At 53.0% G+C, this 26,941-nt stretch overlaps 9 protein-coding genes across 9 annotated transcripts; 3 read left to right on the plus strand and 6 right to left on the minus strand.

Annotated features, from left to right (window-relative positions):
• Positions 1–296: 296 nt before the first annotated feature.
• TGH (triacylglycerol hydrolase) lies at positions 297–1,890 on the plus strand (the record flags this gene model as incomplete). The annotated part of the gene is made up of 2 exons (XM_003850574.1): positions 297–581; positions 640–1,890. 2 exons carry the CDS (start codon positions 297–299, stop codon positions 1,888–1,890), a joined length of 1,536 nt encoding a protein of 511 aa, XP_003850622.1.
• A 1,510-nt stretch (positions 1,891–3,400) lies between these two features.
• Positions 3,401–5,002, minus strand: MYCGRDRAFT_110099 (uncharacterized protein; the record flags this gene model as incomplete). Its single annotated transcript, XM_003851201.1, has 1 exon — positions 3,401–5,002. One exon carries the CDS (start codon positions 5,000–5,002, stop codon positions 3,401–3,403), a length of 1,602 nt encoding a protein of 533 aa, XP_003851249.1.
• A 294-nt stretch (positions 5,003–5,296) lies between these two features.
• On the minus strand, positions 5,297–6,966 carry MYCGRDRAFT_44922 (uncharacterized protein; the record flags this gene model as incomplete). The annotated part of the gene is made up of 2 exons (XM_003851200.1): positions 5,297–6,245; positions 6,302–6,966. 2 exons carry the CDS (start codon positions 6,964–6,966, stop codon positions 5,297–5,299), a joined length of 1,614 nt encoding a protein of 537 aa, XP_003851248.1.
• Positions 6,967–7,802: 836 nt separating this feature from the next.
• MYCGRDRAFT_44786 (uncharacterized protein) lies at positions 7,803–8,521 on the minus strand (the record flags this gene model as incomplete). Its single annotated transcript, XM_003851199.1, has 3 exons — positions 7,803–8,003; positions 8,056–8,184; positions 8,240–8,521. The coding sequence occupies 3 exons, from the start codon at positions 8,519–8,521 to the stop codon at positions 7,803–7,805; spliced, it is 612 nt and encodes a 203-aa protein (XP_003851247.1).
• Positions 8,522–9,085: 564 nt separating this feature from the next.
• MYCGRDRAFT_44955 (uncharacterized protein) lies at positions 9,086–10,114 on the plus strand (the record flags this gene model as incomplete). The annotated part of the gene is made up of 2 exons (XM_003850575.1): positions 9,086–9,300; positions 9,352–10,114. 2 exons carry the CDS (start codon positions 9,086–9,088, stop codon positions 10,112–10,114), a joined length of 978 nt encoding a protein of 325 aa, XP_003850623.1.
• A 796-nt stretch (positions 10,115–10,910) lies between these two features.
• Positions 10,911–13,183, plus strand: MYCGRDRAFT_73757 (uncharacterized protein; the record flags this gene model as incomplete). Its single annotated transcript, XM_003850576.1, has 9 exons — positions 10,911–11,134; positions 11,185–11,522; positions 11,636–11,924; positions 12,005–12,100; positions 12,153–12,221; positions 12,341–12,497; positions 12,616–12,711; positions 12,772–12,831; positions 12,897–13,183. 9 exons carry the CDS (start codon positions 10,943–10,945, stop codon positions 13,181–13,183), a joined length of 1,584 nt encoding a protein of 527 aa, XP_003850624.1.
• Positions 13,184–14,632: 1,449 nt separating this feature from the next.
• On the minus strand, positions 14,633–16,374 carry MYCGRDRAFT_45188 (uncharacterized protein; the record flags this gene model as incomplete). Its single annotated transcript, XM_003851198.1, has 2 exons — positions 14,633–15,625; positions 15,685–16,374. 2 exons carry the CDS (start codon positions 16,372–16,374, stop codon positions 14,633–14,635), a joined length of 1,683 nt encoding a protein of 560 aa, XP_003851246.1.
• A 572-nt stretch (positions 16,375–16,946) lies between these two features.
• On the minus strand, positions 16,947–18,049 carry MYCGRDRAFT_73758 (uncharacterized protein; the record flags this gene model as incomplete). Its single annotated transcript, XM_003851197.1, has 2 exons — positions 16,947–17,306; positions 17,370–18,049. 2 exons carry the CDS (start codon positions 18,006–18,008, stop codon positions 16,947–16,949), a joined length of 999 nt encoding a protein of 332 aa, XP_003851245.1.
• A 5,180-nt stretch (positions 18,050–23,229) lies between these two features.
• Positions 23,230–26,435, minus strand: MYCGRDRAFT_94324 (uncharacterized protein; the record flags this gene model as incomplete). The annotated part of the gene is made up of 5 exons (XM_003851196.1): positions 23,230–23,308; positions 23,480–23,549; positions 25,299–25,318; positions 25,419–26,008; positions 26,067–26,435. The coding sequence occupies 5 exons, from the start codon at positions 26,433–26,435 to the stop codon at positions 23,230–23,232; spliced, it is 1,128 nt and encodes a 375-aa protein (XP_003851244.1).
• Between the last annotated feature and the right edge of the window lie 506 nt (positions 26,436–26,941).

A 26,941-nucleotide genomic window follows, 5' to 3' on the forward strand; every position in this document is an offset into this window, starting at 1 on the left:
CTGAAATTGATGTTGCCGTCGGCGTAGTCGTTCACCGACCCGTCTCATCCACAGGTCGGTCGACTCATAATGACGGATGGTCAGGAACAGAGACGAAATGAGGCAGCCCTGCAAATAGCCAGGATTGTTGTCGGTGCCAAGCAGGCTCCTACATAACTGGAAGAAGACGAAGCAGAAGTATCGATGCTTGACACCTTTCCAATCCATCAATCCTGTCATTCTGTCATTCGTTCTGTCATTCGTTCTGTCATTTCCGTTCGCGCAATAGCTCGTTCATTCGTTCACAAGCGTCCAACATGCTCCGCCTCAAACCCTCGGTGGCAGCATGCGTGCTGGCTGCTGCGTATGGTGTCCTCGCTCAACCGAGCGTGCAACTGCCGTCAGCGAACATCACTGGAACAGCCCTCACGTATCCTGGAGTGACAGGAGCCACCACGGCGAATGCATATCTGGGCATTCCGTTTGCGAAACCTCCTCAGAGGTTTATGCCACCCGTTGCGCAGCAGCTCTCAGGAGACATCGATGCGACGCAGTGGAAGGCCTCGTGCATGCAGCAAGGAGCTCATATGTCATGTGGATGTGTTTGGTAGTTTGGTTTCTGACGGGTTGGCAGCACTCAAGCAATACGGCGGAAATGAGACTTCCTTCTTTTCGGCTTACAACGCTACCCAGAGCGAGGACTGCATTTTTTTGAACATCTTCACTCCAGCTGAAGCTTGCGAGCCTCTCCCGGTCTTGTTCTCCATTCACGGTGGCAACCTCCAAACTGGGAGCGGCAGTCTGGCGGTCTTCAACGGGGTGCCGATCGCGGCTACAAAAGAAGTGATTGTTGTGACGATCAACTATCGAGTTGGTGTCTTCGGATTCGTGCAGTCACCGGAGCTCAAGGCCGATGAGAAGAACCCTGGATTCCTCGATCAGCGAATGGCGCTCGCGTGGGTGTATGAGAACATTGCTGCTTTCGGAGGAGACCCAAACGCCATCACGATCGCTGGACAATCCGCTGGAGGATACTCCGTCAAGCAGCTGCTTCTGAACCCGCCGGAACCTCTATCTTTCCGAGCCGCCATCATGGAGAGTCAAACTTTGCTCGCACCCATCGATAGCTGGCCTGCTTTGGTTGGTCTTACGGACTGCACGACAGCCCCGTCGCAGCTTGCTTGCGTTCAAGCCGTCGATGCCTCGCTCATCGCCGAGCTCTCGGCTAAGAACATGCTGTACTTCCCTCCGGCCATCGACAACGTGACCAACAGCGCTCACGCCGAGCTCGCAATCGCCACTTCTCCTCGAGTCCCAATCCTCACCGGTACCAACGGCAATGAAGTCGCCCAGTTCTTCCCTGATGTCAACCCGGCGATGGCTTCCGCGCTCTGGACTGCCGTAACGGGTGGTCGTGGCCCTTCTTTCGAACAACTGTACAACAGCTCTCTACAATCCCTCGACCCCTACCAAGCCGTCCGCCGTCCATTGAACCAATACGCCTACACCTGTCGCGCAAAGATCCTATCCGAAAGAGCTGCACAAACCGGACACCCGACATGGCGATACTTCTTCAACGCCACGTTCGCCAACGTCGACATCGCGTATCCCGGAGAGAACGCTCATGGCGCCAGTCACGGTGCTGAATTGCCTTTGATCTTTGGCACGTTTCCGTCGCAGGGGAGCGATGAGGATCAAGTTCGTTTGGGGAAGTACATGCAGGACACCTTTATCGGATTTGTCAAGGATCCTGAGTCGAGCTTGAGGTGGCCTCAAGTTGGTGGTTCAGAGCCATATCTTCTGTTCGTGGATAATAAGAGTGGGCCGGTGGATACAGTCGTTGGCAATGAGGTTGCTGACTTTGATTGCGGGCCTTACGAGGCTTTGTTGCTGATGACTGGAGAAGTCTAGACTGGGCTGACGGCTCTGTGGCGGTGTGCGCCATGTCATCGCCGGAATGCGAAAGTCCCTTGATGGGTGTAAGTTGAAGCGCGAGTCGTGTAATGGCTCATGGCTCCTGGCTCCTCGTTGCCAAGTCATCTCATGCCGCCAGTCTGGGGTGAGTACGACATGCTTAAAGAGAAAACTCGCAGCATGAAGGATCCTCAAAGTTCGGTATTTCGCTTGTCTAGCGAGTCGATCATGCCATGTACCAGCTTTCACCAATCACAATCCTTCTCAAGCAGCCATAAGTTGAGCCTCGTTGAGCGTACTCATACGACATGTGCATCGTTTTCCGGATCCAGCTCTAGTGCGAGTACGAGCCTGCAGGGGGTCTGCGTTGTTGGGGTTCATGGCGGTGGCTCAGCTGGTGTGCTCTGGTAGTCAGGAGAGCTGTATGTTTTCGCGCGGGAGACATGCACACCCTCGTGCACCCGATCAGCGATGACCATTGACGGCGCAAGTCACCCCAGCAGCAGCAAGTGGTTTGAGCGAGCAACGACGATGCATTCCAGCAATTGGCATCTCTTCCTCCCCGCTCTCCTCTTCCCCACTGCATCAGCTCAGAACTCGATCCCTACTGAAGTCACCAGTTGCAAAGCTTCCGAAGGCAACTTGGTCTGCTCAGAAGGCGGCAAGAACTAACTTCTTCAACCAAAGCATCCGACAGGACTTGTGGGAACCAAGATCGACATCAAGGATCCGCCGGCGTCCTTCACGCGCTGCGTTGGAAGCGTAGATGTGATGTACGTAGCACGCCTTCCACAGCGTCGAAGTTCGATGACTGACAGCAGGCAGCGTGTGTGCCAATGGCGATACCAATCGAGGGAGCTACTCCTTGCTTAGCGATCGGTACTATGAGATCTCCTATGGCGATGCATCGGGTAGCTATGTGTCGGCCCCGTCAGAGCTCATTTCGTCAACGACAACTGTGTCTGCCGACCCGTCGCCTGTCATGACCAGCGCCTCTGCTACGCCTTCTACGACTGGTATGCCGGTAACACAAAGCGAAATGCCTACTTCGACGACCGGCATGGAGGGAGGGGCCTCACCCACAGGGTCGGCTGCACCGTCGAGCACGGAAGAAGGTGGTGCTTTCGGCCATATGACGAGCTCGTTTGCGCTTGAGATGCTGTCATCCGTTGCGTTTCTTGTGCTTTTAGCCCGATAAGATCGGGTAGCAAGCGCGAGCAGTATCAGGTCGCCGGAGGCTGCTGGTGTGATGCGGAGAAGTACACAGTATTGCAGATCTGGAATGCTCATGATGGTTCAGGAGACTATTGCGTCGAGCTTGACGAGGCGCAAGGATGTGAAAGAGCACGGAGAAGCTTCATTTCCATATGCCAATTCGGGAAACGTCGATTTGGGCCGAAGGTAGAACGTCTCCACTGGAACGAGATCAAATCCAAGTCTTCGAGTGGGCATTTTCGATTGTGAGCTTAGGTGTGAACCAGGCGTGCTATATCAGCAGAAACGCTTCTCAAGCCTTGCCTTTTTTCGTTCTCCTCCTCTCCCACACCATGACATAGCTCTCTTTCGTGGACAACAACTCGGCATCCACCCTCTCGACGTACAGATCTTGCATCTCCCACCATCCGCCATTCTCTCCACCCTCCTTGACCTGACACTTCCACATCTTCCGCTCCGCCTCGCCTTCAACCGAATCATCCCGGACTTTGACACCCTCGTACGTCACGTTGGCCACCAAGTCATACACCAAGGGCTCGCCGATTGGGTGAATCTTCGGATCTGGCTCCACGTATGGACTCATGTCTAGACTCCGCGGGTTGAAAGTGACAATTGTCGGGTTACGTTGTGCTTGCAGGAACTTGTTCGAGGCGAAGCGTTTCACGTGCATAATCAGGAATGGTGGCAGAGGATGTTGTAGACGATACCGCATCCGAGTGTTCAGACGCTCCTGGGCGGTGATGCCGTTGTACTTCTGCAGAACAGTCGTGAGCGATACTTGCGGGATGATGTTCTTTTCGACGTCGTCCTGGAACAGAGGTGCTGGAGGAAGGTCGAGGGTGAGAATCATGAAAGGCGAGGTTTGCGATTTGATGACTCCCGCGTCTTCAAAGCGAAGTCGGTCGCCTGCGTCGGCGCGGGCGGAGATGGATTGTGATTCGATGCGGAGAGTTCCTTGGAAGATCTTCTGGACAAGAGATGAATGCGACTTTGTTTTCGAGCCCCCGAGGGAGAGGTGGAGGTTGTTGAGGAACCAGCTGAGAAAGTCGACAGGATCTGCTTGTTCGGTGAGAAGGAATTTCTTGTTACTCCGCAGTGCAACTTCTTGGATAAGTTCGTGTGGTGAAACGTGTGATTTGAAAGCCTTGGAGTTCCAGATTTTGCGGACAAGCACACTGAATCGTTGGACAAGCTGAGGCCGTGATGAAAGATCTTCCAGCATCAGGAAGTTCCGTAATGGTGTGACGTGTGATAGCGCCTGGACCACAACGTTCAAGTAGTCGTTCGCTTTGATGTTGTTCAATCCGACGAATCCTGGTATATACTTCTTTCCCAGCAGATCCCATGCCGGTTTGGGTTCTTTGTCCAGCGTCTTGACCTCCTCCTGGGTGAATCTTGGGTCGACCACAACCTTGATATCATCCAAGCTCTTATTCTTCACCTCGTAGCCCTCCGGCAGCACCCACACCTTCTTCGTCTCCATGTTGATGTAGACGTGGTGTCCTTCCTCCAGCGCATGGAAATATGCCGGCGTCTTATGTCCTCTGCCGGAGAAGTATTTTCCGCATACCAGGCAAGCGTACACGTTGATATTCGAAAGTGTCACGGAGCATAGCTTTTCGAAGTCGAAATCCAGTCGCGTTCGCGATATTGTGTCCAGATAAAGATCTGAGTATCCGTCGGCCGGCGCTTGCTGTCGCGACACATTTCTGTCATCTTCTTCCTCATCCTCGTCGTCATCCTGCGCTTTTGCAGCTTTGCCATTCGCGTGTCCATTGCTATGCGCCGGAGCTGGTAAATCTTCGTCCGGAACATCTTGAACACGCGCTTTCTTCGATGCTGGTGAGTCGGTCACAGAGTCCTCGAGGGATGCTTCGGCCGGTCGTTTCGCCATGATGAGGAGGTTGTTGCATTGCATGCACAGCTTCGATGGTGACTTCCGCTGCCTGCAGACCTGGAAACCTTAAATTTGGCGCTAGTGAACGGGAATCCCACAGGGCAGGCAGGCACGCAGGGGTGGTATTCGACATCATTGACATGCATATCCAGAAGCTCTAAACAAACGTCAAGCGAATACTCAGGAGGCTCTCTTCTCATTGCTCTCTTTTCATTATTCATTACCACCTTTAATATTAACCGGCGTGCCATGTGGAGGCTAGCATCGCAAAACTCCCAAGCAAGCTCCCTCTCACGCAGACTCCTTCTCTTGCGACTCTTGAGATTGATCATCCGACATGTGATCGTTCTCCTCGGTGAGCGCGTCTTCGTCATTACAGGCCTTCTTGCTCTTCTTCCTCAATGTTGCTCCATACTTCAGAAACAGGAACGGCGTGAAAGCGAACAAGGTCGCCACCGCCGCCAATATGGTTGCGGCAATATTTGTCCCAAGACCAGAGAACATGTTATACGCAAACAACGGGAAGATCGCTGCCGCTAAGGTCCTTGTAAGACTGATAGCTGATACCGCCGAGCTCGCATACTCTCCGTACGAGTCCGTGGCATATCCGAAGAGCACATACGAAAAGTCGTTCAATGCGAATCCAATGAAGATGAGGCCGATCATCGAGACTGGCCACGGGACATTCGTCACTCTGGGAGGAGTCGTCCAGGCAAATATCCACAGTCCAATGGCCAGTGCCGGACAAGCTATGGCGAAACTTGCGATCTTCGACTCCGGCAGAATTCTCCGACCCTCTCGACGATACTTTCGGAATATATGCTGGTCATAGAACCGAGGAAGGATGTTGATGATCTCTCCGATCAGGATCGCAATGAATGCCAAAGACGAACTCGTCTCGTTGAATGTCTGGTCGAAAGGCGGGTCGGTGTACGCAACGGTCAGACCTTCCGTCAGGCCATAAATCAACCCAAAAGCAATCGCGCACAGGATGGAGCAGAAGGTTACAATCGGCTCGGTGAACAAGAAGACAAGTGGACGAAACAAGGAGTTCTGCACAAACTCCTTGACCGAGAACTTGCCACCATAAGTGTTGGATTCCAGTTTGTCGTTGCCCGTTTCTTTCTTAATCTTGTCCACCTTCGCTTGCAATAGCTGAGATGCCTTGCTTTCCTTGATGAAGAAACATGCTCCGAGCGAGATTGCTGATACGATGGCTGATATCCAGAAGACCCATCTCCTGCGAAAAATGTTAGCCATTGCCCAACATCCCTCTGGATAGGGTCGATAACATACCACTTGGTTCGCGCCAGAACATATGACGAGTAGATCGGTCCCAGCACCAGACCGATCATACCTGCCAGGGTGTACAGATAGACGACCCAGATACGCTTCTCAGCATCGAACATGTCCTCGAAGTTGCCAAAAGCTACCGTCGCCGGAATGGCCGCAGCGACGCCCTGGAAAAATCTCCCAATGTATATGGCGGCGCTGGCTCCAGGCAGATCGGACGGAACAGCAGCGACCACGACTGAAGTGACGCAAAACATGGCAGTGGCAATGATGTAGATCGTCCGTCGGCCGAAGGTCTCAGAAATCGGGGAACAGAAGATGCCTCCAACGGTCTGTCCGATGAGGTATAGCGAGACGAACGCGAAGTATGCCAGGTTTCTCTGGATGCCATATTCCATGCGAGCGCTATTCGCGGCAGCCGTTCCAGACGAGCTGATTCCTGTCATGTACAGCTCCAGCCATGATATGATGATGGCAGAGTAGTATTTCGACCATGGGCTCCAGTTTCGAGGGTGGTCCTTTGCTCCATCGCTCCAGAAGACTTTGTTGTCATCTCCAACACGCACTCCATATTGTTCCAACTGCTCTTTCGACAAGTCGTTGCTTTCTTTACTCTGCGATGGTGTCGAGTCTCGGGCCAGTGTCTGCGATGAGCGTTCAGAGTTCATGGACGCGGCCGAAGACGTGCTGTGGGTATCTGGACGAACAGCGACGAACGCGAACGTGATCTAGTCGAAGGACGACCTAGTCACTGTGCTAGCCTCTCGCTCGCGTTAGGTTCCTCAGGGCACACGTGTACCTCCTACCGCTACATGACGAGCAGTAGCATGCTTTCAAAGCATCAAGCCCAACCCCGGATCTGTATCCGACCGAGCCCCAAATGATGCCGGCTGCCGAGTCACATCGTCGACTGAGCCTGCATGATATCATGACTCAATGGACGACAGGCGAGTCGGCGACGTGCCTCGAGCAGAGCTGTACCTCCGTCCTTCCGCTCAAACTGCACCATCCACGCCAACCGAGCGATACCTATACGGTGAAAGTGGTGCGGAAAATTGGGGATGTGTGCAACAGGATCGTTGTTCTTATGGTCTTGTTAGCAATGTGTCTCTAAGCTACCGTGTGGCCTGCACCGCACGAGGTAGGCTTAATTGGGTTGGTTTGGAGTGTTGCAGTTTGAGCGGAGGGACGGAGGTAACACAAATAAGGCTAAAGAGAAGTGGAGTCCGGATCGGTTTCTCCTCACAGATCATGTATGCATCATAATAAGCTTCGTGTGGCGTCGATGGTCGTCGATCTGATCATCAAATAAGCATCGTTCCTTCCTATTCGAGACTAATGCATTTTTATTCAATGCATCATGTCTACGCAAACACCCAGATTTACATCTCTTGAATGTCACTCTTCTCAGCTCGTTGGCGATACGTATATGGAGCCTTTTTGACCACCATGGAGGTATCGCAACGGCTTGAAGCCAGATTTATGACTGGAATCTGGATGTCGCTCAACCACTGATGCGATACTGAATCGGCTTGAAGCTGCCACCATTCGATTGCAGAGCTGAGCAAGCCGTCAGGCCAATGATCACATCCATCTCGGCCGTGAAGGCAATGTGGTCTCCGGCTTTGGAAGTGGGAGGGTCGACCTTGAGCTCACCCGTGGTGCCATCTACCACGACGTTCATAAAACAATTGAAGGCTGTTGGCTGTTGTTTGTCAGCTCCCTGAAAGCGCGAACAATGCTGTACACGACCTTACGATCTGATCCTCGTCGATACCAAACTTCTTCAACGCATTTGCGAGATTTCCGAAACATCCGGGCGCCGGATCCTTGTCCCCATAGATGATCCGAAAAGTGTCCTTGGAGCACGGAGTCAGGAGGAAGTCCTGTATGGTGGCGGTGTAAGGAGCTAGCGATACCGCAAGGATGATCTGAACCTACGTGGCGTTTGCAAGTATCTTCGACGATATTCAGCATGATATTGCTGCGATTGCTGTATATCGGGTCGCCCGTGGTGAGGAACAGTCGGCTGGCATAGTCCAGTGTCCTCCCACCAGAGATAACTTCTCTAGAATCTGCTTGAGAGAAGGCAAGGAGATCTGCCACCTGCACGCCCTCGACGTCAATGACGGTCAGGCGTTGGCCTTTGTTCAGCTTGAAGGCGGTTCCGGTTTTCGGGTCCAGCTGGATGGTGCCATCTTCAAGAGCGTGCGTGGACTCCATGGTGAGAGATGTTGCAGTATGTAGAACCGTCCTGATGTGCAAGTTTCGGTATTCGGCAGGCTAGGCTCTTGAAAAAGAACATCCAATCGGAGATGTGCTGACCGTCCTTACATAGCCGTGGCTGTGCAGCACGCATCATTCGTCCTCAGATCGGCCGCATCTCCGTTCTCTCCACGATCTAGCATAGATCGATGAACCTTGTCTCAGCCGCCGAAAGCTTATACCTGATATGTTTGTCAATAAAACGCGCTATGATTCCTTGGATCGTCATTGATCTTGGGCGGGATGCAAGCGGAGCTCCTGCAACGTCAACGCAATGCGCGTGTGCCATTGATGAGCTGATGATCCGGGTCAACCATACGAGCAGCAAACCGTGCTAGCCCAAGGAGTTCTGCGGGTACGCTGCGCAATCCTCGTGGCAAGTGGAGAGTTAAATGGCAACTGGGCCACCTCATGTTGACCGCACATCCAACAACCTCACCTGCCTTGTTGCACTCGCCCGCTGCTGAAAATCTCAGTCGAACCACTCTGCCCTTCCTCCACAAGCCGAATCTTTCTGTCAGCATGCAGGTCGCGCTCAATATATTGCTGTTCTTCGCTGGCTTCTCGATTGCGACGTTCATTGCATTGAGGCCAAAGAAACCCGGTCGAGATCTCGAGACGCTTCGCTATGTCGCTGACGGACTGCATCACAAAGCACAAAGCTTGAGTACGGGTTGTTCAGCAGTCGAGGATGAGAGGCGAGTGGTACAAGGAGATGGGGAAAATCTACTCACAAAGTAAGCGTCGAAAACATACACCCATCTGGTCGTGTACTGACCAGTCTGCAGAGAGCAAGTCGAAGCTAAGTACGACATGGACGCATGGCAGCGGAATGTCTACGAAGAGTTCAAGACGACAATCCTGGCGAAAGGGACTGGCCTCAAGACATTTCCATGCGTATACGCCACGATGGGCTATCGGAGCGGCGACCATCGTTACGTCTTCCTGCATTCCGACGATCCATCAGAACCTCGCAACATCCGCCTCATCGCGCCCGCATTGAAAGCATACCTCCGACTGTCTCGCTCACTCGGGCCAAACACGAGCCTGGTTATCATGGGTGCTCCAACAGAAGGCGAGCAGAGGAGCGTTGAAGAGTACAACCACAACTTTTGGGAGATGCTTCGAGGTCTGAGGATCTGGGATTCCGCACCATGGCCAGAAAACATCCCGCAAGAGACGGACGATCAAAACTGGACTTTCTGCTTCGATGGCGAGCCGCTATTCCCCGTGGCACTTACTCCTGCCCACCAAAAGAGATGGTCTCGACGTGCGCCGGTACCACTGATCGCACTGCAACCAAAATGGGTCCTCGACAATTTGCTTTCCACCACAGAAAAAAGAGAGGCGGCCACGGGCAAAGTGAGGAAATTGCTCGCCCAATACGATCAGACCGAGGTCAGTCCAGACTTGACGACGTATGGCCAGGCCAGCGAGGTACACCAGCTTTGCCTCAGGGACGAAAACACGACGGTAGAATGTCCTTATGGCGATTTCGACAAGGGCGGCTCTTCGCCCGCATCTTCCCGACGAGCATCGATGGAGCAATAGTGGCCAGGTCCTTATTCTTGCGTTTAGCGTTCTTGTTTGGCGGGCATGTGCATTTCAGCTTGACGCATCACCTTAGCATAATATCGATTTTTGATGAGCAGAACGAGTCCCCGGTCTCCAGCAGATATTCTCCAGGCTCAATGTCATCTTGCATTGAAGAGAAGATTTCCAGAAGCCTTCCAAAAAGCTTGGCACGCGCTAACAACGACGACGTCTCATCCTTCAGAATCTTCGCGGACGTCTTGACCTAGCCCATCCTTTACTGGGGCCGGCTGTGGAGGACCGCGATATCGAGTGGATCACCCATGGACGGATCACGGGCATGGCAAAAATTTCTCAGACTCCATGGCCCTTCGCCTGTCCTGACAAGGTCATGCCAGGATTCTTGGTGCCGTTCTTCCAGTCCCCCCGACGGCCAGTCTGGTCAAGGCCCTTGTTTTGCCGACAAAGACCTGAATAAAGTCCCGAATAATTCCGTCATTCGAGAAGCAATCGGGCCTTGAGACAGGACACCACTCAAGCACAGCCACGCCTGCCAACGAACAGCCCGTTCCATATTCGCGGATGAGAGATTTTGGGTGGATCCAGCACCCCGTGGGTCGCCCTCAATCGAGCTCCACAATGACACCTCATGCCGCTCTCCATGTTCGTCGGGATGTTGAGGGTGAGTGCTCGCGTTTCGCTTACCACATGGCGGCATCGAGGGCGGCATTTTAAGAGAGCAGGTGTGCGGGTATATAAGACAAGTAGCGGCCTATTTCTCTCCATCCTTTCACTCGATACCTATTTTCCTGGCCGTCAACTTGCTCTCCTCATACCGTTGCCAAGATGACTCGAAGCGGCAAGCAGCTGGAGTTGATGCAAACGCTGTTGATTGCTTTGCCGTCTTTTGTTTTATTCGGCTGGAATCAGGCGGGTGTTGGAGGATTGCTTTCCATCGAGAGCTGGCTCCACACCTTCCCTGAGATTGACGTCGTACATGCACATGGACAGCAGAAAGCCACGAAAAGCACGATTCAGGTAGCTTGCTCCAGACTGGACCTTTTGGACGCTTTCTAACGCGCCTGTAGGGCACCATCGTTGCTACATGCACTCTCGGAGCTCTGTTCGGTTCGCTCGCATGCGCATCCATCGGAGATATTCTGGGACGACGCAAGACCGTGTTGCTCGCTGCGATACTGACGTTGATTGGCGAAGTGCTTGAATGTACTTCCTTCGGCCTGGTCCAATTCACCATCGGCCGATTCGTCGTCGGTTTGGGCGTTGGAGCGTTGAGTACGACTGTCCCGGTTTGGCAGTCGGAATGCTCGAGAGCAAAGAACCGAGGACAGCACGTTATCGTTGATGGCATATTTATTACGATTGGATTCGTTCTGCAAGTACGGCCTCCCCGCCCGCATGACTGCTGGTGATACCTGCTAACTTCCGTACTTCGCTTGTAAAGGCCTGGTAAGTGAGATGCATAAAGCTTGTCTCGAAACTCTCTACCCGTCCAATCCTGCTAACTTCGCTGGAAAACAGGATCAACCTCGGATTTTATCAATTGAAACGTGGATCACTTTCATGGCGGATGCCTCTCGCGCTCCCAGCCATCATATCTCTGGTTCTCATCGCTTCTGTTTACCTGGTACCGGAATCTCCGAGATGGCTTGCGTCCAAGGGTCATGTGGAGCATGCTCGCAACAATCTGTCAAAGCTACGAGACGAGCCTGTTGAAAGCTTCGAGATTGCAACAGAGATGAACGCCATCGAGCTCACATTGGAATCTACCAAATCTGCGGCTAAGAAGCGTGATCTATTCAAAATGGGGGTAAGCAATTAACGGCAGAAGGCTTGCATCGATATCTCGTCATTCAAGCAATGGCTGACACTTCGACTCCAATTGCGCAGGAAGACAAGGCACTTTACAGGTTCTTACTCTGTCTGGCGATCCAATTCTTTCAACAATGGTGTGGAAGCAATCTGATCAGTTCCTACTCGACAATAGTAAGCCTAACGGAGCATGGAGTCGAGCCGATATGTACTGACCTATCGATAGATATTTGAACAAGGCCTTGATCTGGACCACCAAACCGCACGCATCCTATCCGGAGGCTGCCTAACCTGGGTAAGTCCAAGACAAGAAGACCTGCAGACCAGCCTGTGATCATCTCCTGAGCTTTGTCCGCAGGTCAGAGTCCGCGTTAGTGTTTGTTTAGTTGACTCCAGCTGACGTTGCGCCGTTAGAAATTTCTTTCGTCGTTCGTCGCCTTTTATACCGTCGACCGCTTCGGACGCCGCAAGCTCTTTATGTTCAGTGGGTTTGGCATGTCGATGTGCATGACTGCTCTGGCCATCACCAACAGCTTCCCCAGGAGCAACAAGCCGGCCCAGATCGCTTCAGGTAAGACTCATGAATAGATGGCATGCAGCGTAGTCCGCGCATGTCTCTCAGTTGTTGTCTGTTGGCCTGGCTTCGGGTCAAAACTCTTGCTGCATGGACTACCGCTGACCAGGCGCAGTACTATTCGTGTTCCTCTTTAACTTCTTCGTTCCCATTGGTTTCCTTGGATGCAATTACCTCTATGTGACCGAGGTTGCTCCAACTCGTCTCCGCAGTAAGTAGCGGGCGACTGACGCCAAACAGAAAAGCTTCGACAATTTGCTGACCGTCACAGTGCCAATGGCCAGCTTCTCGACCGCCAATCACTGGCTTTGGAACTTTGCTGTGTTGATGAGTACGTGCCGCTCTACAAGGCTCCAACCATGGGCGAGAATTTGCTGACTCCTCCACCTTCCGCAGTCACACCAGTGGCGATCACTGAGCTTGGGTACCGATACTATATCCTCTACGCCATCCTCGGGGCCTGCATCCCAGCCATGGTCTTCTTCTTCTATCCAGAGACAATGGGCCGGTCGCTTGACGACATGGAGAAACTGTTCCGGGACCATGATTCCGTTTTTGGAGTTGTGAAGGCTTCGTTGACACCGCAAGATCCAGAGGTCGCTCGCTTGGCTGAGGTCACCGCTCGTAAGGAGTACGACAACAAGATCTTTGATGAGTCCGAGACAATCGAGAGGCGGGCCTGATGCTTATCGGCATTATGATAGGTGGAGAGAACGAGTTGACGATAGAAATGTATAGCGGTCAAGAACAACCATGTGGTGGATGATCCAAATCTTGTTGATCGTCAGGAATACTTGATACGGGGCTTGGTACTGGGCCTGAACCTGCCAATTTGGGAAGGAGCAAATTTGATAGATGTGAGTCCAGGCAGGCACGCATGTGATTGGCATTTGAACACATCTGAAAGTCGAATGCGGTTCCATGACCTTCAGAAGTACAATTTCCATCAATGGCTTATGCATACCTGGAGGTACACTGTTTGTTGATAACATGCAGATCGTTGATGGAAGGTGAGTGAATTTATCATGTGATTTCTCATCACTTCCGCCTACAAACACTCACGCCCAGTTGAAATGGCAGACACCACCGAAGAAGCGAATGCGCCCTTATTGCCCGGCCTTCCGACCCTGAACGACGTGTACGATCTGTACCACAACAACAAGCTGGAAGAGTTTGCGGAGGCAGCCGACGAACTGCTCGAGACTCGCAACGATCTTATCGACGTCCATCGCATACAGCTCAAGTGTCTGCTCATCAGCGTTACACAGGTAGACGACAACGAGGACTTCGAAGACATGGAAGAGCTGTACACCACTCCCGAAGCGAGCACGATCGTCTGAAACAACTCTTTCGCATCGACGGCTCCGATGACCCTGCGTATGAGGACAAGCTTCAAGTTGTGGACGAGGTGGTGGAGTGTGCGCAGCGAGCGATGCAGCGCAAGGCGGCGAGGTTCTTCGGACCGGAGGAAGTCGAAGAAGAAGAGGAGGATATGATGGATATGGAATCCGACGATGAGGGCGACGACGAGGATACCATTGTTGCGGACGTAACTGTACCTCTTCCGACTCTTGCTCTGGCTCTTGCTTCTGGCGGCACCACTGCGCACGCTGACGCCCTCCACACGGAGCCATCTTCGGGAGGTCGATCTCCGTCGTCGCACCGATGAGACAGAGCTGTCGAGCGACCAGACGACGGTGGACGAGATAAAGTCGGGGGCCAGGTAGAGCCAAGCGCTGAGGATTTTCTGGTAATTCGAGTAAGCTTTCCAATGTGCTGCATACTTTTCTGCGACATGCCAATCGAGATACAGCGCCCGCCGCGCAAGACTTCCAAATATGATCTGGCAGCGTGAAGCTGCGTCATGGGCAGGGCAAGCTTGGTGGAAAGAAGAGGTGCGTGAGGCTCGAAGTACCGCAGTGGTTAGAGAGAGCCAATTGAGTGCATGAGTCTTCTGCGAATGAAGTTCGTCCTGACATCGGATACTTCAACATAACGATAGTTCGCGGATACGACATGAAAGTTTTCAAGTGCGCAAGAGTGGTGCAAGCGCTTCGTGGATCAGGACAACGACTGTGATTGCTGACGCCTCATACTGGAAAATTGGCCTCGACGAAGAGGAGTAGGTCCTCTCATCGCCAGCTTAAAGCCTTGCCCTGCTGATCCAACGGCTTCACAGCCGGAACATACTGGCCGGCGAAGGAACTCCTCTTCCTTATTCTCGACCCGTAGAAGTAAAAGACCACTGGCAGGAACATCTGGATCGCGGCCAATGAGCCGACCATTGTCATTGTCCAGTTTACGCCCAACTTAGAGTACATGGGTCTGGCGACAAGATTGATGGCGCCTGAAACCAAGTATCTCCAGTTCGTTATGATTGCCAAAGCTGAGCCAGCGTATGTTCCGTACGTGTCGAGAATGTACTGATAGACTGTCACATAGACGCCTGCCCATGAGAATCCAAGCATGACCACAGCGCCGAGATTGGACCATGGCGAGATCGAAGCGTAGTTGGTCCAGCCTAGCCAGAATAGACTGATAGGAAATGCTGGAGCGGCCAACAGTGCGAGCCAGAGTCGGTACTCCGGGTCAGGGAGGTCCACGCCAGGCGAGTTGGCGGCCATTATGGTCGAATTGTCCTGTGATCCAGATATGCCCTCGTGGATCTTTCTAACCTTGCTCTTGTACAACTGGTAGTAGTACGGCATTGTTGCGTACCACAGCAATGCTCCGACGACGATTGCTATGAAAGAGGTGCCAATTAGACCCCGTGAGAAGCCGTAGGTCTTGCCGAAGATGAATGCGAAGCCCTGCAGAAAACAGTATATCACAAGGTAGCTCAGAACCAGCCAGCTACCCAGTAAGATCACGATCGGCTCGCGAGTCAACATGTGGACTGCACGAAGAATGGCCTTCTTGAGGCGGCCGCCGATACTGGAATCGATTTCGATTTCGGCCTGGAATCTTTCGCAGCCGGTCAGCTTTCGCAAATGTCGAGCTCTCCAGCTTAGTATGATCGGTTCGAACGTCTCCGGCAGGAATAAACTGGTGGTGATGAACGAGATGCCCGATACTATCACTGCCACCCATTCTGCTAGTCGCCAGTCTGCTCCGCTTTGAGCAATCTGTTACGGCGTGTCCGTCAGCGAGTGGCTTCATTTCGATGCAGTGATGACCTCCATACCCAGGCGCCCACCACAGGCGACAACGCGGTGCCAGCGAATGAAGCCATAGCGGCCGTCGGCCAAATCAGCGTTCGATGGACCGGTCCGAACAAGTCTGCGATCGATGCACCTTGCACAGCGATCAGCTGGCTTGCAGCAACACCAGCCAGGAATCGAAAGGCGCATTGAGCTCCAAAGTTCGGTGCGAGTGCTACACCGATCAGCCAAATGAAGTGCAAGAATCGTGCTCCGACGTATAGTGGACTGCGGCCGATGGTCTCGGAGATGGGTGCGGCGAAGAGGGCCCCGAAGGCGATGCCAAAGGTGTAAAGACTGGGAGACAACCCTTCTGCTTCCTGACTGACGTGGAAAGCCGCTGCGATGTCTTTGTCATTCTGAGAATCGGCGGACGAAGCCCAGTCGCAGGAGAATGTGTTGAGCCAGATGATTGCGAACGTGCCTACGCGCCTGCCCATCGACCAGTTGCGAGGGTTGAATGGGTCGCTGTCGCTTTGCCAGCCAACGACAATCGGTGCATCGCTTCGCTGGATGTGTTTGGGCTTGAGACTGGTCGTAGTATGTTGATAGTCGTCCGACTCTCCGGTGTCAAGAACACTTGGCTTCTCATCCGACAGGCTGTGAATCTGTCCAGCCGCGATCTCTTCGGCGACTTTCCTCCCCAATGCTCTATACTGGCGTATAGCTTGCATGTCTCCACAGTCGACAGTATCGCGGGATCGACTGCTGTGAATGATGCTGGTCCATGGCTACTTGGGTATAGTTGTCTGCGTCTTCTTGCTTACGAGTCTCCAGGTACGCAACGAGACCACACCGTCCATAGTTCCCACATTTAGATGCACTGTCATGATTTGCAATGACCAAGCAGTCACTGATGTGTTGTGATTGGGCGAACCTTAAAATCAGTTCGACATATACTCCGAAAACGGCTTAGCATCATCTTTAGCCTCCAGGAAAGCGAGGTCGCAGTTCAAAGTGGACTGATCTCGAGCGTGATATAGGTGGAACTGACGTAGAACCGGCATATAAGCGCTTCGCAAAGCAACTAGCGGTGGCGAGCATTGTTCGGGTTGTCCCACGCGCGTGGCCTCCTGCCTGATCAGGAAGGAGGAAATCGGATCTTCGGTAGCAGTCGATCATGCGGAAATGTGGTACGGCAGATCGTCTTGGCGCAGAGAGCGAAGAAGAGAGATGTACACGCAATCATGAAGATGGGCTCATGCAAAGGCTTGTCCATGGCCGTAGAATCGTTATTGAAAGTCTATCAAGACGCCGCTTTTGGCTGTTGCAGCATGAAGATCTCCTTCAATGCCTGCGGGTCCATGGATGCCATCCGCTTCTGTTGGATATATCGTTGCCGGACTGCGTGTCGACCACCCGCAAAACCTCCGCTCACTGGCGGCGTTGCCGTGCCGTCACTGTCACTGCTCGACGCCGAGGTCTGCGTTGTCGACACTTGAGCACTGGAAGCAGTCTTTGCGGCTTGTCTCCTGCGCTTCTCCTCTTTCCGCTGTCTCCGTTCCTCCTTTCGTGCTCTCTTTTCAATCTTGAGCCGCGCCTTCTCACCGCTGTCCGCACCCGACTTCGATGCTTTCCTGGCTTCTCGCGCTGCTTTTCGTTCTGCCTTTTCTCGTCTTCGAATTTCTTTCGCTGCGGCCTTTGTGGAGACCACATCACTCCGCTCAACTTTCGACTTCCGCTCCTTCTCTTTCTTTGCAGGTGCTGCGACCTCGGTGTCATCGCTATCGTCCTCCGAGCTCTGGTTGTCCGCATCCACAATCGCCTTTTTCTTTTTCGACTCAGGTTGCTCGCTGGTGTCCTGATCTGCCTTCCGTTTCAGGCCTTTCTTGCCAGCACCTGGCGCCGCCTTGTCCGTCATCACTGTGCTCTTGGGAAACTCCATCTTGTCTCCAACCAGCAGTCCGCCACTGACAAAGTTCATGAACCCATATCTCTGCGCTTGAAACGTACTGAGCTGGACATCTCGTAGTGCACTTTGTTGCTTCTCGACCTCGACGTCGCTCTTGCCGTTCAGACGTCCCAGCAGGCCCGAGAACATGCTAAGTCCGAAGGTTTCAGCATTGCCTTTGCCGACCTGTGCGCCAATCCCCAAGTTCTCCTCCCGTAGCATCACTCGAATGTGAGAGGCATTTGCGGCGGTGTAGTGGTCTGAATGGCTCGCATTTTCGGCTCCCAGGTAGTCGCCGGGTTTCCAGCCTTGAGATGCGAGGATTTTGTGGCCGAATCCTGTCGTTGACCGTGACCAGGCTGTATTATTCGGGTCGTGAGACAGTTTCGTCTTGTTCTTCGCACCGCTGAGACCCATGGTGATCGAGGTGTGACTGTGAGTGAAGATGTACGGGCTCGACAGCGGCTCAAAGTTTTGGAGGAAGAAGGGCCTCCAAAAATCTCGTCGTCGTCGGATCTCGGCTGATCTTCGGGCTTCGTCTGAACTCAAATGCTCCTTCACCCATGCTCTGGGTCGTCGTCGTCCCGTCTTCAACATCACTCGAGACCGTAGAGGTACAGCGAGTCTCAAAGAAGTCAGACGCGAGATCATCATGCGAGACTGGCGATGAAGACAGGGCCAGATCCTGCCACACTCGAGCGAATCAATGCTCTTCAGCGTTGAGTGATGTTGAGCTTCGATACACGCGAGAGAACAAGACTGTGACAGGACATTCATGGACCGGGAGTCGCGAGACAAAGCGAGGTGGCCAACCATTTTCATTCCAAAGTCTCTCAAGGAGTGACTACCCACAACAGATCTGATCAGCTGCTAACATATCCAAGGACATCACACCCAAACAAGCAACATTCCGCCCGGAACGGACTGGCAGCAAGCTCCCGAGGGCACTCTTGCACTCGGTCGCTTTTCTCGAGGTAGACCTGCTCTCCAACGATCCCAGGCGTCGCAAGGTTTGATCTAGTGAGGCTGGAGGGAAGTGTCAGCATGAGGCTGTGTACACGTCCGATGGCAGCCTTGACTCACAATGCAGTTGGTGCACTCCTTGTAGTTCTTGGCAGTGCTGCCGGCAGCGGCGACGCAAGCCAAGTCGACGATGTGGTTGGCTCCACCCTCGATCACGGCGGCACCACAGGCGGCACCGGCACCGACCAAGTGGAGAGCGCAGCCTATGAAGAACAACAGCGTTAGAGATCAATGCTACTGCGTCGGGAGGCAGGAGAACTGCTCTTACTCTTAAAATCACCTTGTTGCAGCCCTTTGGCAAGCTGATCTTAGTCTGCTCCTCCTCGAACTCCTCGCGCTTGCTCTTCTTGGGAATGCAAGCCTTGCACTCGTCGATGTGCTCGGCGGTGCCGGAAGCGGAGGCAACGCAGAGCAGGTCAGCGGCAGGGTCGGCGCCGGCCATGGCGAGGGCGGTGGCGCACGAGGCGGTGGTGCTGCCCAAGTGGTAGATGCACTCTTTGTGGAGATGTTGTCAGCGGGCTATTGCAGGCTTGGTCGGGTGGAGGAAGGGCAGGGTGAGTACTGACTGACGATGTCGCTCTTGGTGCAGCCGGATGGGAGGCTGATCTTTTCCTCATGGATGTCGCGAACCTCGACTGGGGAGGCGTAGGTGATGGCCGCAAAGGCAGCGATGACAACGGTGGAGAACTGCATGTTGATGGTTGGTTGGGGTTTGGGATCTGAATCGAGGAGTTGTTTGGTTGTTTGTTGGTGATTGAAGAGTGAGTTGCTGTTGGAATGATACAGCTCCAAGTGTCAAGGAGACGCCGTTATATTGACATTTCGGTGTCTTGTGCAGGTTTCCCTCTCCTTAATACCCATCACTGTCTTCTGAGAACTCCATCTTCACGGCCATGCATCCTTCATTGCTTTCCTTCGCTCTTTCCTTCGTCTCTATCCTTCGTCTCTATCCTTCGTCTCTTTCCTTCGTCTCGCTCCTTCGTCCATATCCTTCAACCGCATCCCTTCCGACGGACCAATAACTTGCAGTACCAGGGACCAAGTTCATACACATGGCCTTTCAAACACAGTTCTCGCATTCAGCGGTCGCCGATCTTTCCTCGGCTCCGACTTGACATCGTTCATGAGACGTCACTATCTCAAGCGTGCTTGTTACGTACAAGGGTTCCAAGCAAGGGCTCCCAAAGCAACGGTCATCCTTCACAAGATCTCGCACTTCACGAATGTCGATCCATCTTCGGCTCCGAGATGTCCGTGTCAAAGACGGGTGTGCGAAGCACGTTTGAGATCGTGGCACTTCACAAGCCGTCAAGCAACGCTGTCCAAGCGACTGATCTTTACGAGACCTCACATTCCACGGCCGCCGATCTCTCTTCGGCTTCGACAAGACCAGTGTCAACGAGGTGCCACGATCTCGAACGTGCTTGTCACGCACAAGCAAGTCGATCAAAGCTTATTCTCTACAGTCCAGCCATTCAGTCCAGCCATTGAGGACACACATGGTCGATGCTTGATGAGAGCTCACTACTTGCCTCTGTCATTCCCGTGCCTGGACATCATCTGCTGGCTGGACCATTTGCAATCCCAGAACTATATGCATATCCCTCCTTCGCTCCACAGTCCGCTATTACAACCTAATATCCTGCGTGGCGGATGTTGGGCTTCGTAGCTGCAGGATGACCTTGACTGTTTACGACACATGTGCTTGCTACTAGTCTGACTTTGCAGATTTGGAGGGACGCCTGAACCATTCAGAATATTACCGACGAACGCTACGCCCAACGACTCAGAGTACGCTGTGCAGATTGTACGATGGACATGAACACTTCCGTATTCGAGGTTGAATCGGCAAAGACTCGAAAGCAACAGTCTATGTGCCTGGATAACGGCAACGAGTATCCGGGCTGGACCATGACCGGCACCGAGTCTTGCACAGCGATGCACGATGCTTGTACTGATGCCAGAGTGTGTCTGGAGTCGGAAGATCGGGACGTTTGGACCACGGTGGTCGAGATATCGTTGAATCCTACGGCAAATCGGGACACGGATCATGGAGGCCGGGCTGTCGGTGAATCCTCCTGTACGAAAACAGAGCCGTGGTCCTTGCCGAGGAGAATTCGTGGTCGACCTGCACCATGATGCCGAATCGCAACAACCACACCCACCTTCTCAACGGCCCCTGAGTCCTCACACGGCATCTGCATGTGTCTGATCTAGGCTCCGGAAGGATTAAGCATCCTGTCAGTGTGAATATCCAAGGCATGGGAGCGATCTCCTTTCTACTTTCCCAAACGGGAAGTAGAGGACTTAAGCTTAAAGTTACAGCACCAACAAGGTCTGGAACCCAATGTATTAAATCGCTCAGGCCCATATGCGCGGAACGAGACAGGAAACTGTGACGTTCTGGGCTCGGTATTTGCGGCAAACAACCAAGCTCTGTCTCCACGAAGGCGCAAACGAAAAGTCCAATACACCTCTGTTTTGAGTTGTCTCTATGCAGATCCTCCGACTCTGTTCGCCTTGCCTCTGCGGGTTCCTCTATCCCGACCAAGTCCCCGACCTGCTACAAGCATCACTCTGCGATGCTGAAGGGTCGAATTGCATCTGCTTCAAAATCTTGCACCTCTCCTGCAGCAAATGTGTATTGAGATTACTTTTCCGCCCAAAGCACTTATCGCACAGAGGACAAAACACCTGGTCCAAATGTCGCTGCTCTCGAACATGTCGGTTGTAGTTGTCTCTATGTGAGACTGTTCTCCCATTGCAGCCATGTTCGAAGCACCGTACTCGCTTGTCGTTGCTATCTGTGGTGTTCCAAGTACTCGCTCGGTAAAGATCGGGAGTCGATCGTCGGGTTGAGAGAGGGTTGCAAGCTGGGCGTTGGAACATGTTGGCCATGAGTTGGTTCGATATCGAGGTTGTTGAAATTGATCTTTTGGTTGGTAGATTGGTGTTGGTAGGAAGCATGTTGCAGTATTGAGACTCTGTCGATTCGAAATTGAGTCCAGTCCAGGCTGATGAAACATGGGTACATGGCACGCAGATGTATCGTTTGTACCTCCGACGTGGAAGCTCGGAATTGGCTCAGGGTAGAAGGCCTGTGTCGATGTAACATCGCCATGTGGGAATGTAGCGCATGGCCATCTCGTGGGAGCTCGTTGCATAGTCCTCGTAGTATCCTGGCAAGTGCGGACGCTGGTGGTACATGGTCGCGGGGACAAGTTCATTTGAGCTTCCGAATCCAACGTCTCCGAATGGTGAAGCTCCTAAACCAACGGATTTGGCACACTTTGCGAAGCGCTCATCGATGACATTGGCCGTTGCCAGAAGGATTCCCGTCACGAGGCTGGATATCGATTGTCCCGGCCCATGCATTGACCAGCTCCCATATCGCGGCACAGCACGATCATTCGATATAGACAGCCATGCTGCTCTGCTGTCATCTGCTGAATTAATCAGTCTTCTGCCACTTCCAAATCTCGAATCCCGACTCTATCCTCATCAGATCCAGGCAATTACTCAACCCTTCGGATTCTCCTCGCCTCAATCTCAGGAACTCCCAGCACAGGCAACATGGGCAAAGGTGCGAAACAACAGCCGTACTACGACCCAAACGCCCGGCCTGCAGGAGGCCCTCTTCCACAAGGCGGCTACTACAACGGTCCACCGCCGCAAGGACAGTATCCTGAGAAACGCAAACGTCCTTGGTGGGCCAAAATTGGTATGCTCTCCGATGGGGCGTGTACGTCGTTGATTGGCAATGAGTGACTAACGATCACTCTCAGGTATGCTGTGCGGTGCCTTGGGCGCGTAAAAGAAGTTTCGCGATGTGCCGCACTTGGAGCGGAGAGAGCTGGCGCGAGGGGCAGGCCGGGTCGATTGAAGAGAGCGGGAACTGTGGGCTGAGGATAGAATGTTGTGAAGCTTCCTTCTGGTGGTAGTGGAGCAAGCTCAGCAAGGAATTTGGTGGTCAAATATGACTCGTAGAAATGGTCTTTGAGCTCGTTGTGAGAGAGAGCGGCCTCGAATGCCGACAGACAATAATCAGCGTTCCTTGTGAGCATTCTTTCCGTTCTTTGCGCAGGTACTGTACTCTGTTCTTGATGGGGGTCCTTCAAAGCTGAAAGTTCAGTACTTTTCGTCGGACATGACAACTCACACCTTGGATTCAAGACCGTACATTATGCTGTACGCGAGCGGGCAAAGATAGTTCCACGACTTGAGCCAGCGCTCCTCGCGACGGCTTCCGACAGCATGACTGCCTCCGTCCAACTGAAGTTGTGGGTTGCTGCGGTCCTCTGCGCCTGCAGCCAGGCCAGCAAGGTTGTGTATCGAGTTTGTCTACGCTGGAAGACTTCGTCGAATGCTGTGCATGCGAGCCTACACGAACAACAGAAGTCAGCGAGTGCTCAGGCGCCACTTTGAGAGATTGCCAAGCATCCGACGTACCATCTCGCTTGCCCAGCGGTGATGCAGCATTCGAAAGAGGACGCTTCTTTGCCGCCTTTGAGCTTGCTTCGCCGCATCAGTACGCACGATAGCTTTATTACGTCGTCGACGGCTCCTATGAAGACCATGTGTGTCAGCCTTGTCCGTTCCAGAATGACCGATGGGTTCAAGCAGCGTAGTAACAGTCTGCCAAACACTCACGAATGATGAACTGCCCTGCCGGTTGCCTTCCAGATGGCAGCGACCTGATGTAGTAATACGACTTCTGCGCCACTTCCAAGAAGCAATGGTGAAGATTCGATACAACAGTCGGGATCGTGTTGTAGGTGGTGGAGAGGAGCATGGCGTGCATTTGAAGTTTCAGTGCGCTGCGTTTGTTAGCTTTGGATGCGGTCGAGATGACGATTAGTACTCACTTCAACGTCTTGCGGTAGAACGTCTGGCCTGGCAGCTTTGAGTATTCGACCGTGATGGAGTCGGCTGAGTCTGTAGGCGTTGTTAGCGAAGGCAGTGGTGGGATGAATAGCGACAAGTAACTCACTGGCCTGCCGCCTCCTTTCGCGGTCCTTGCTCAAGTCCAAAGTCACGGTGTTGATCGCATTGCCGCAGTAAGGGAAGTCCACATCCGCCACCTTCATGATCCTCTTGCCGTTGACCTCAACGTCAAAATTGGCCCGACTCTTCTCTGCTTTGATCTGCACGCCATACTCCGGCACGCCAGCATGCATCGTCCTCACGAACTTCTCCGCGACACCGCGGTCCGTGCTGATGATCAAGAAGTCGTCAATCAGCCGCAGTAGGATACTGTTCCCGCCCACAAAGCTCAGGACTTCGCGTTCCAGCTCAGCGTAGAAGCAGCTGCACAACAGACTTGAAACGATCGAACCCTGGGGAATGCCGATCTTCTGGCGGTAGAAGCGATTGCCAACTTTGATGAGGTTGGACTCGATGTGCTCTTCAAGCAACGACAGGATGGCCTTGCGGCTCTCCTGTCGCGCGTTGCCTCCGTTCACATATACAGTCCTGGTCCGGCCTTCTGCTGTGTCTCTTTCGATTTCTCGTCTGAAGTCGAATGCTGATGTGCCAGGTGTGGCTTTGGTTAGGAACTTCCACGAAGGCTTTGAGATTGTGGTGATGGTCTCTGCAAGCTTTGCCCGAGAGTAGCGTGCGATTTGGTAGTGGTCGGCGCTGATGATCTTTCTGGCCATTTGCAACAGCCTAGCCTGTGGGATTGTGTCAAAGCATGCTTGGACATCGACCTTAGCGAAGTATAGCGGCTTCCCACTTAGGCCTCGTCGTGCCAAAACTTCTCGGTAAGCCTGCAGTCGTGGGAACATGTCATCGACTGAGAACAGCGCAGAGCCCAGCAGAGCAGGATCGGCCGACTTTTCATAGTTCAGGGCGCTGAATGTGGGCGTAAGGGCGCTGTTGATGCTTCGACCCAGCACAATCTGACCGTGTTGCAATTTTTGCACTCTTCGCCGCAGGTTGATGATCGGTCGCATCCCTTGCTCCTTTGGCAGCAATCTTACATGGCTCACTCCCAAGCTTCGTTTCGCAAGCATTGTCTTGACGGTAGTGGTGTTGCATTCCTCAAGCATGTTCAGCTTTAGTGAATTCAATGCAGGCTCGGACATCTCTTTCCAAACATCATGGCGGAAATAGAAGAGCTGATTCCGTTGCATAGTGGATTCGGTGACGTGAAAGTGTCCGCGGATCAGGGGAACCAAGAAAGAATCGAAGAGGTAGTAAATCAACTCCGCCATGAGCTCCTTGCGCTTCGCGTAGTCGGAGGGACTGAGCTTATGGGTAGCATCGATGCCAGGTGGACTAAGCCACTCGACATCCGTCACCTTGATTCCTTGCAAGATGTCGTGCAGCGCGAGGCTTTCATACCGTCGTAACTTGATAAAATTATCGATGCTACCATGCAGATGGCGGACGTTGGAGTTACCCCAAATCTCCGGCGGGAAGACTTTACTGATAGCAGACCTGCAGAAGGCCGAGACTTGAGCAGGATGCGTAGCTCTAGCAAATGGGTCGTGTTCAAATGCTTCTTGGGGGCGTGTTACTGGGCAGTAATGATCGAGGATGGCCGAAAAAGCGCATCGGGAATGGCGTTTGCGCATGCGATGCACAAGCTCAAAAGTCTTGCCTCGGAGCCTTGGAGGAAGTCGTTGCGCCTTCAAACTGGCATCGATGCCTTTTGCTTTGCTTCTCTGTGAGTGAACATACTTCTGATGCGAAATCTCTTTCTCTCGGAGTGTATAGTCTTTGCAGGCTTGCGCTGTTTCCTTTGGATCCAGTTCCGAAGTAAAGACGTTATGTAGTCCGAATTGCCTTGGGAATACATACTTCATGACATGCTTCGTCTGTTCCTGATCGTCAAGGTCACGTTGTCGATTGAACACATGTATCTGATTTAGCCCGAACTTCACCTTCCCGTTCGAAGTCAAGGCCGGTCTTGCATAGAGCATGCGATGTCGCACGAAACGTATGTTTGACGGGCTTGTGACCGATCTGACATTCCTCTCAGCAGGCACTTGCGCCAGATTGCTCGGGCGAGAGGATTTCGGAGCGTCGCTTGAGACCGGCGGGCAAGACAGTAAATCCAGATCGCACATGGGTATTCCACTTAGCTGGCTCAAGTTGTTGCTGCCTGCGATAGGTTGAAATATGCCACAATCCAGCAAAAGATCGCCGAGGATCCGGTCGGCTCCTCCTCCCAGCAGCTCAGGAATGGCAGTCCACGGATGTTGCCTCAGAGCATTGGCGTTGTCATTCGTGCCGCTCGAATAGATTCCTGGTATACCGGGCACAATCCGAGGTTCAACACCGTGGTTGTTCGCATTCAGATAGCGCTGATAGGTCTGGCAAAGGAGATGGGAAGGCCTGGTACTGCCTTGCTGGCGGCGGAAAAGCAGCCATATTGCGAAGTCGACAATCTAGTGGACATCAGTCTGTTCAGCAATGCGGATCCCGTGTAAGAAACAGCCAACTTACTTCATGCTGCTTGAGACCACCTGGTGTTGGTGGAGCTGTTGAGCCGCTCAGCTGCTGGGTGAAAATGGAAATGTCATCTTCGATCAGACTTTCGTCTTGAGCGTGAACGGCAGCGAATGTTCCAATGATGATTGAATCAAGCAGGCGTGAGACAGCAGCGTCTCCGAGAACCGTAACATCTCGCCCATACAGCTGCAGCCTTCTGCGACGTTTCTTGCTCAGGCGCGATGCCAGATACTGTCTCAAAGTCACCAGCTCAGGGTAGTACTTTCTCAAAAGAGAATGTGATGGTCGCTCGTCATGGCTTTGGTCGAGCTTTGGCTTCTTGACCGCACTTTGACTGCCCCGGTCTGGGCGCTTTCGTTTCATGCTGCGTCTTGGGCATCATGCGAGTCCGAGTGATGTCGTGGTCAAGATGACCGACAAAGGCACGCGCTTGAAAGACGCGCTGACGACCTCGCTTAGTAAGCAGAGTAAGCAGCTCGCAGCGAGGTCTCCTCTTCGGGACATGTAACCATCCTCATCCTTCAACTCCTCCTTCATCTGACTCTGCCATCGAATCGAAAGACCTCATTTGTGTCTGACACGGTCACTGACATCGATCGATGGCATACTCGTCAGCTTGGCCTCGCGACACCGAAAGACCGAGCTTACAAATGATCTTGAGAGAACTCTCCACTTCCCCGCCAGGATCTGTCGCTCTCAGGTCATGTCATGCGCTCGCTCCAGTTTGATCATATGCATCAAGTACAAGAGACCTCTCGAATAAGGCGCTGAGTCCAAGTTCGTGGGAGACATATAACTTGCCTCTGTCTCTTTCCCATTGATACCGTCTTGAATTCATGTACAGGACCTTCACACAGCGGCTACAGACA

The sequence above is a fragment of the Zymoseptoria tritici genome, chromosome 7, assembly GCF_000219625.1.
Source record: "Zymoseptoria tritici IPO323 chromosome 7, whole genome shotgun sequence".
NCBI lineage: Eukaryota > Fungi > Ascomycota > Dothideomycetes > Mycosphaerellales > Mycosphaerellaceae > Zymoseptoria > Zymoseptoria tritici.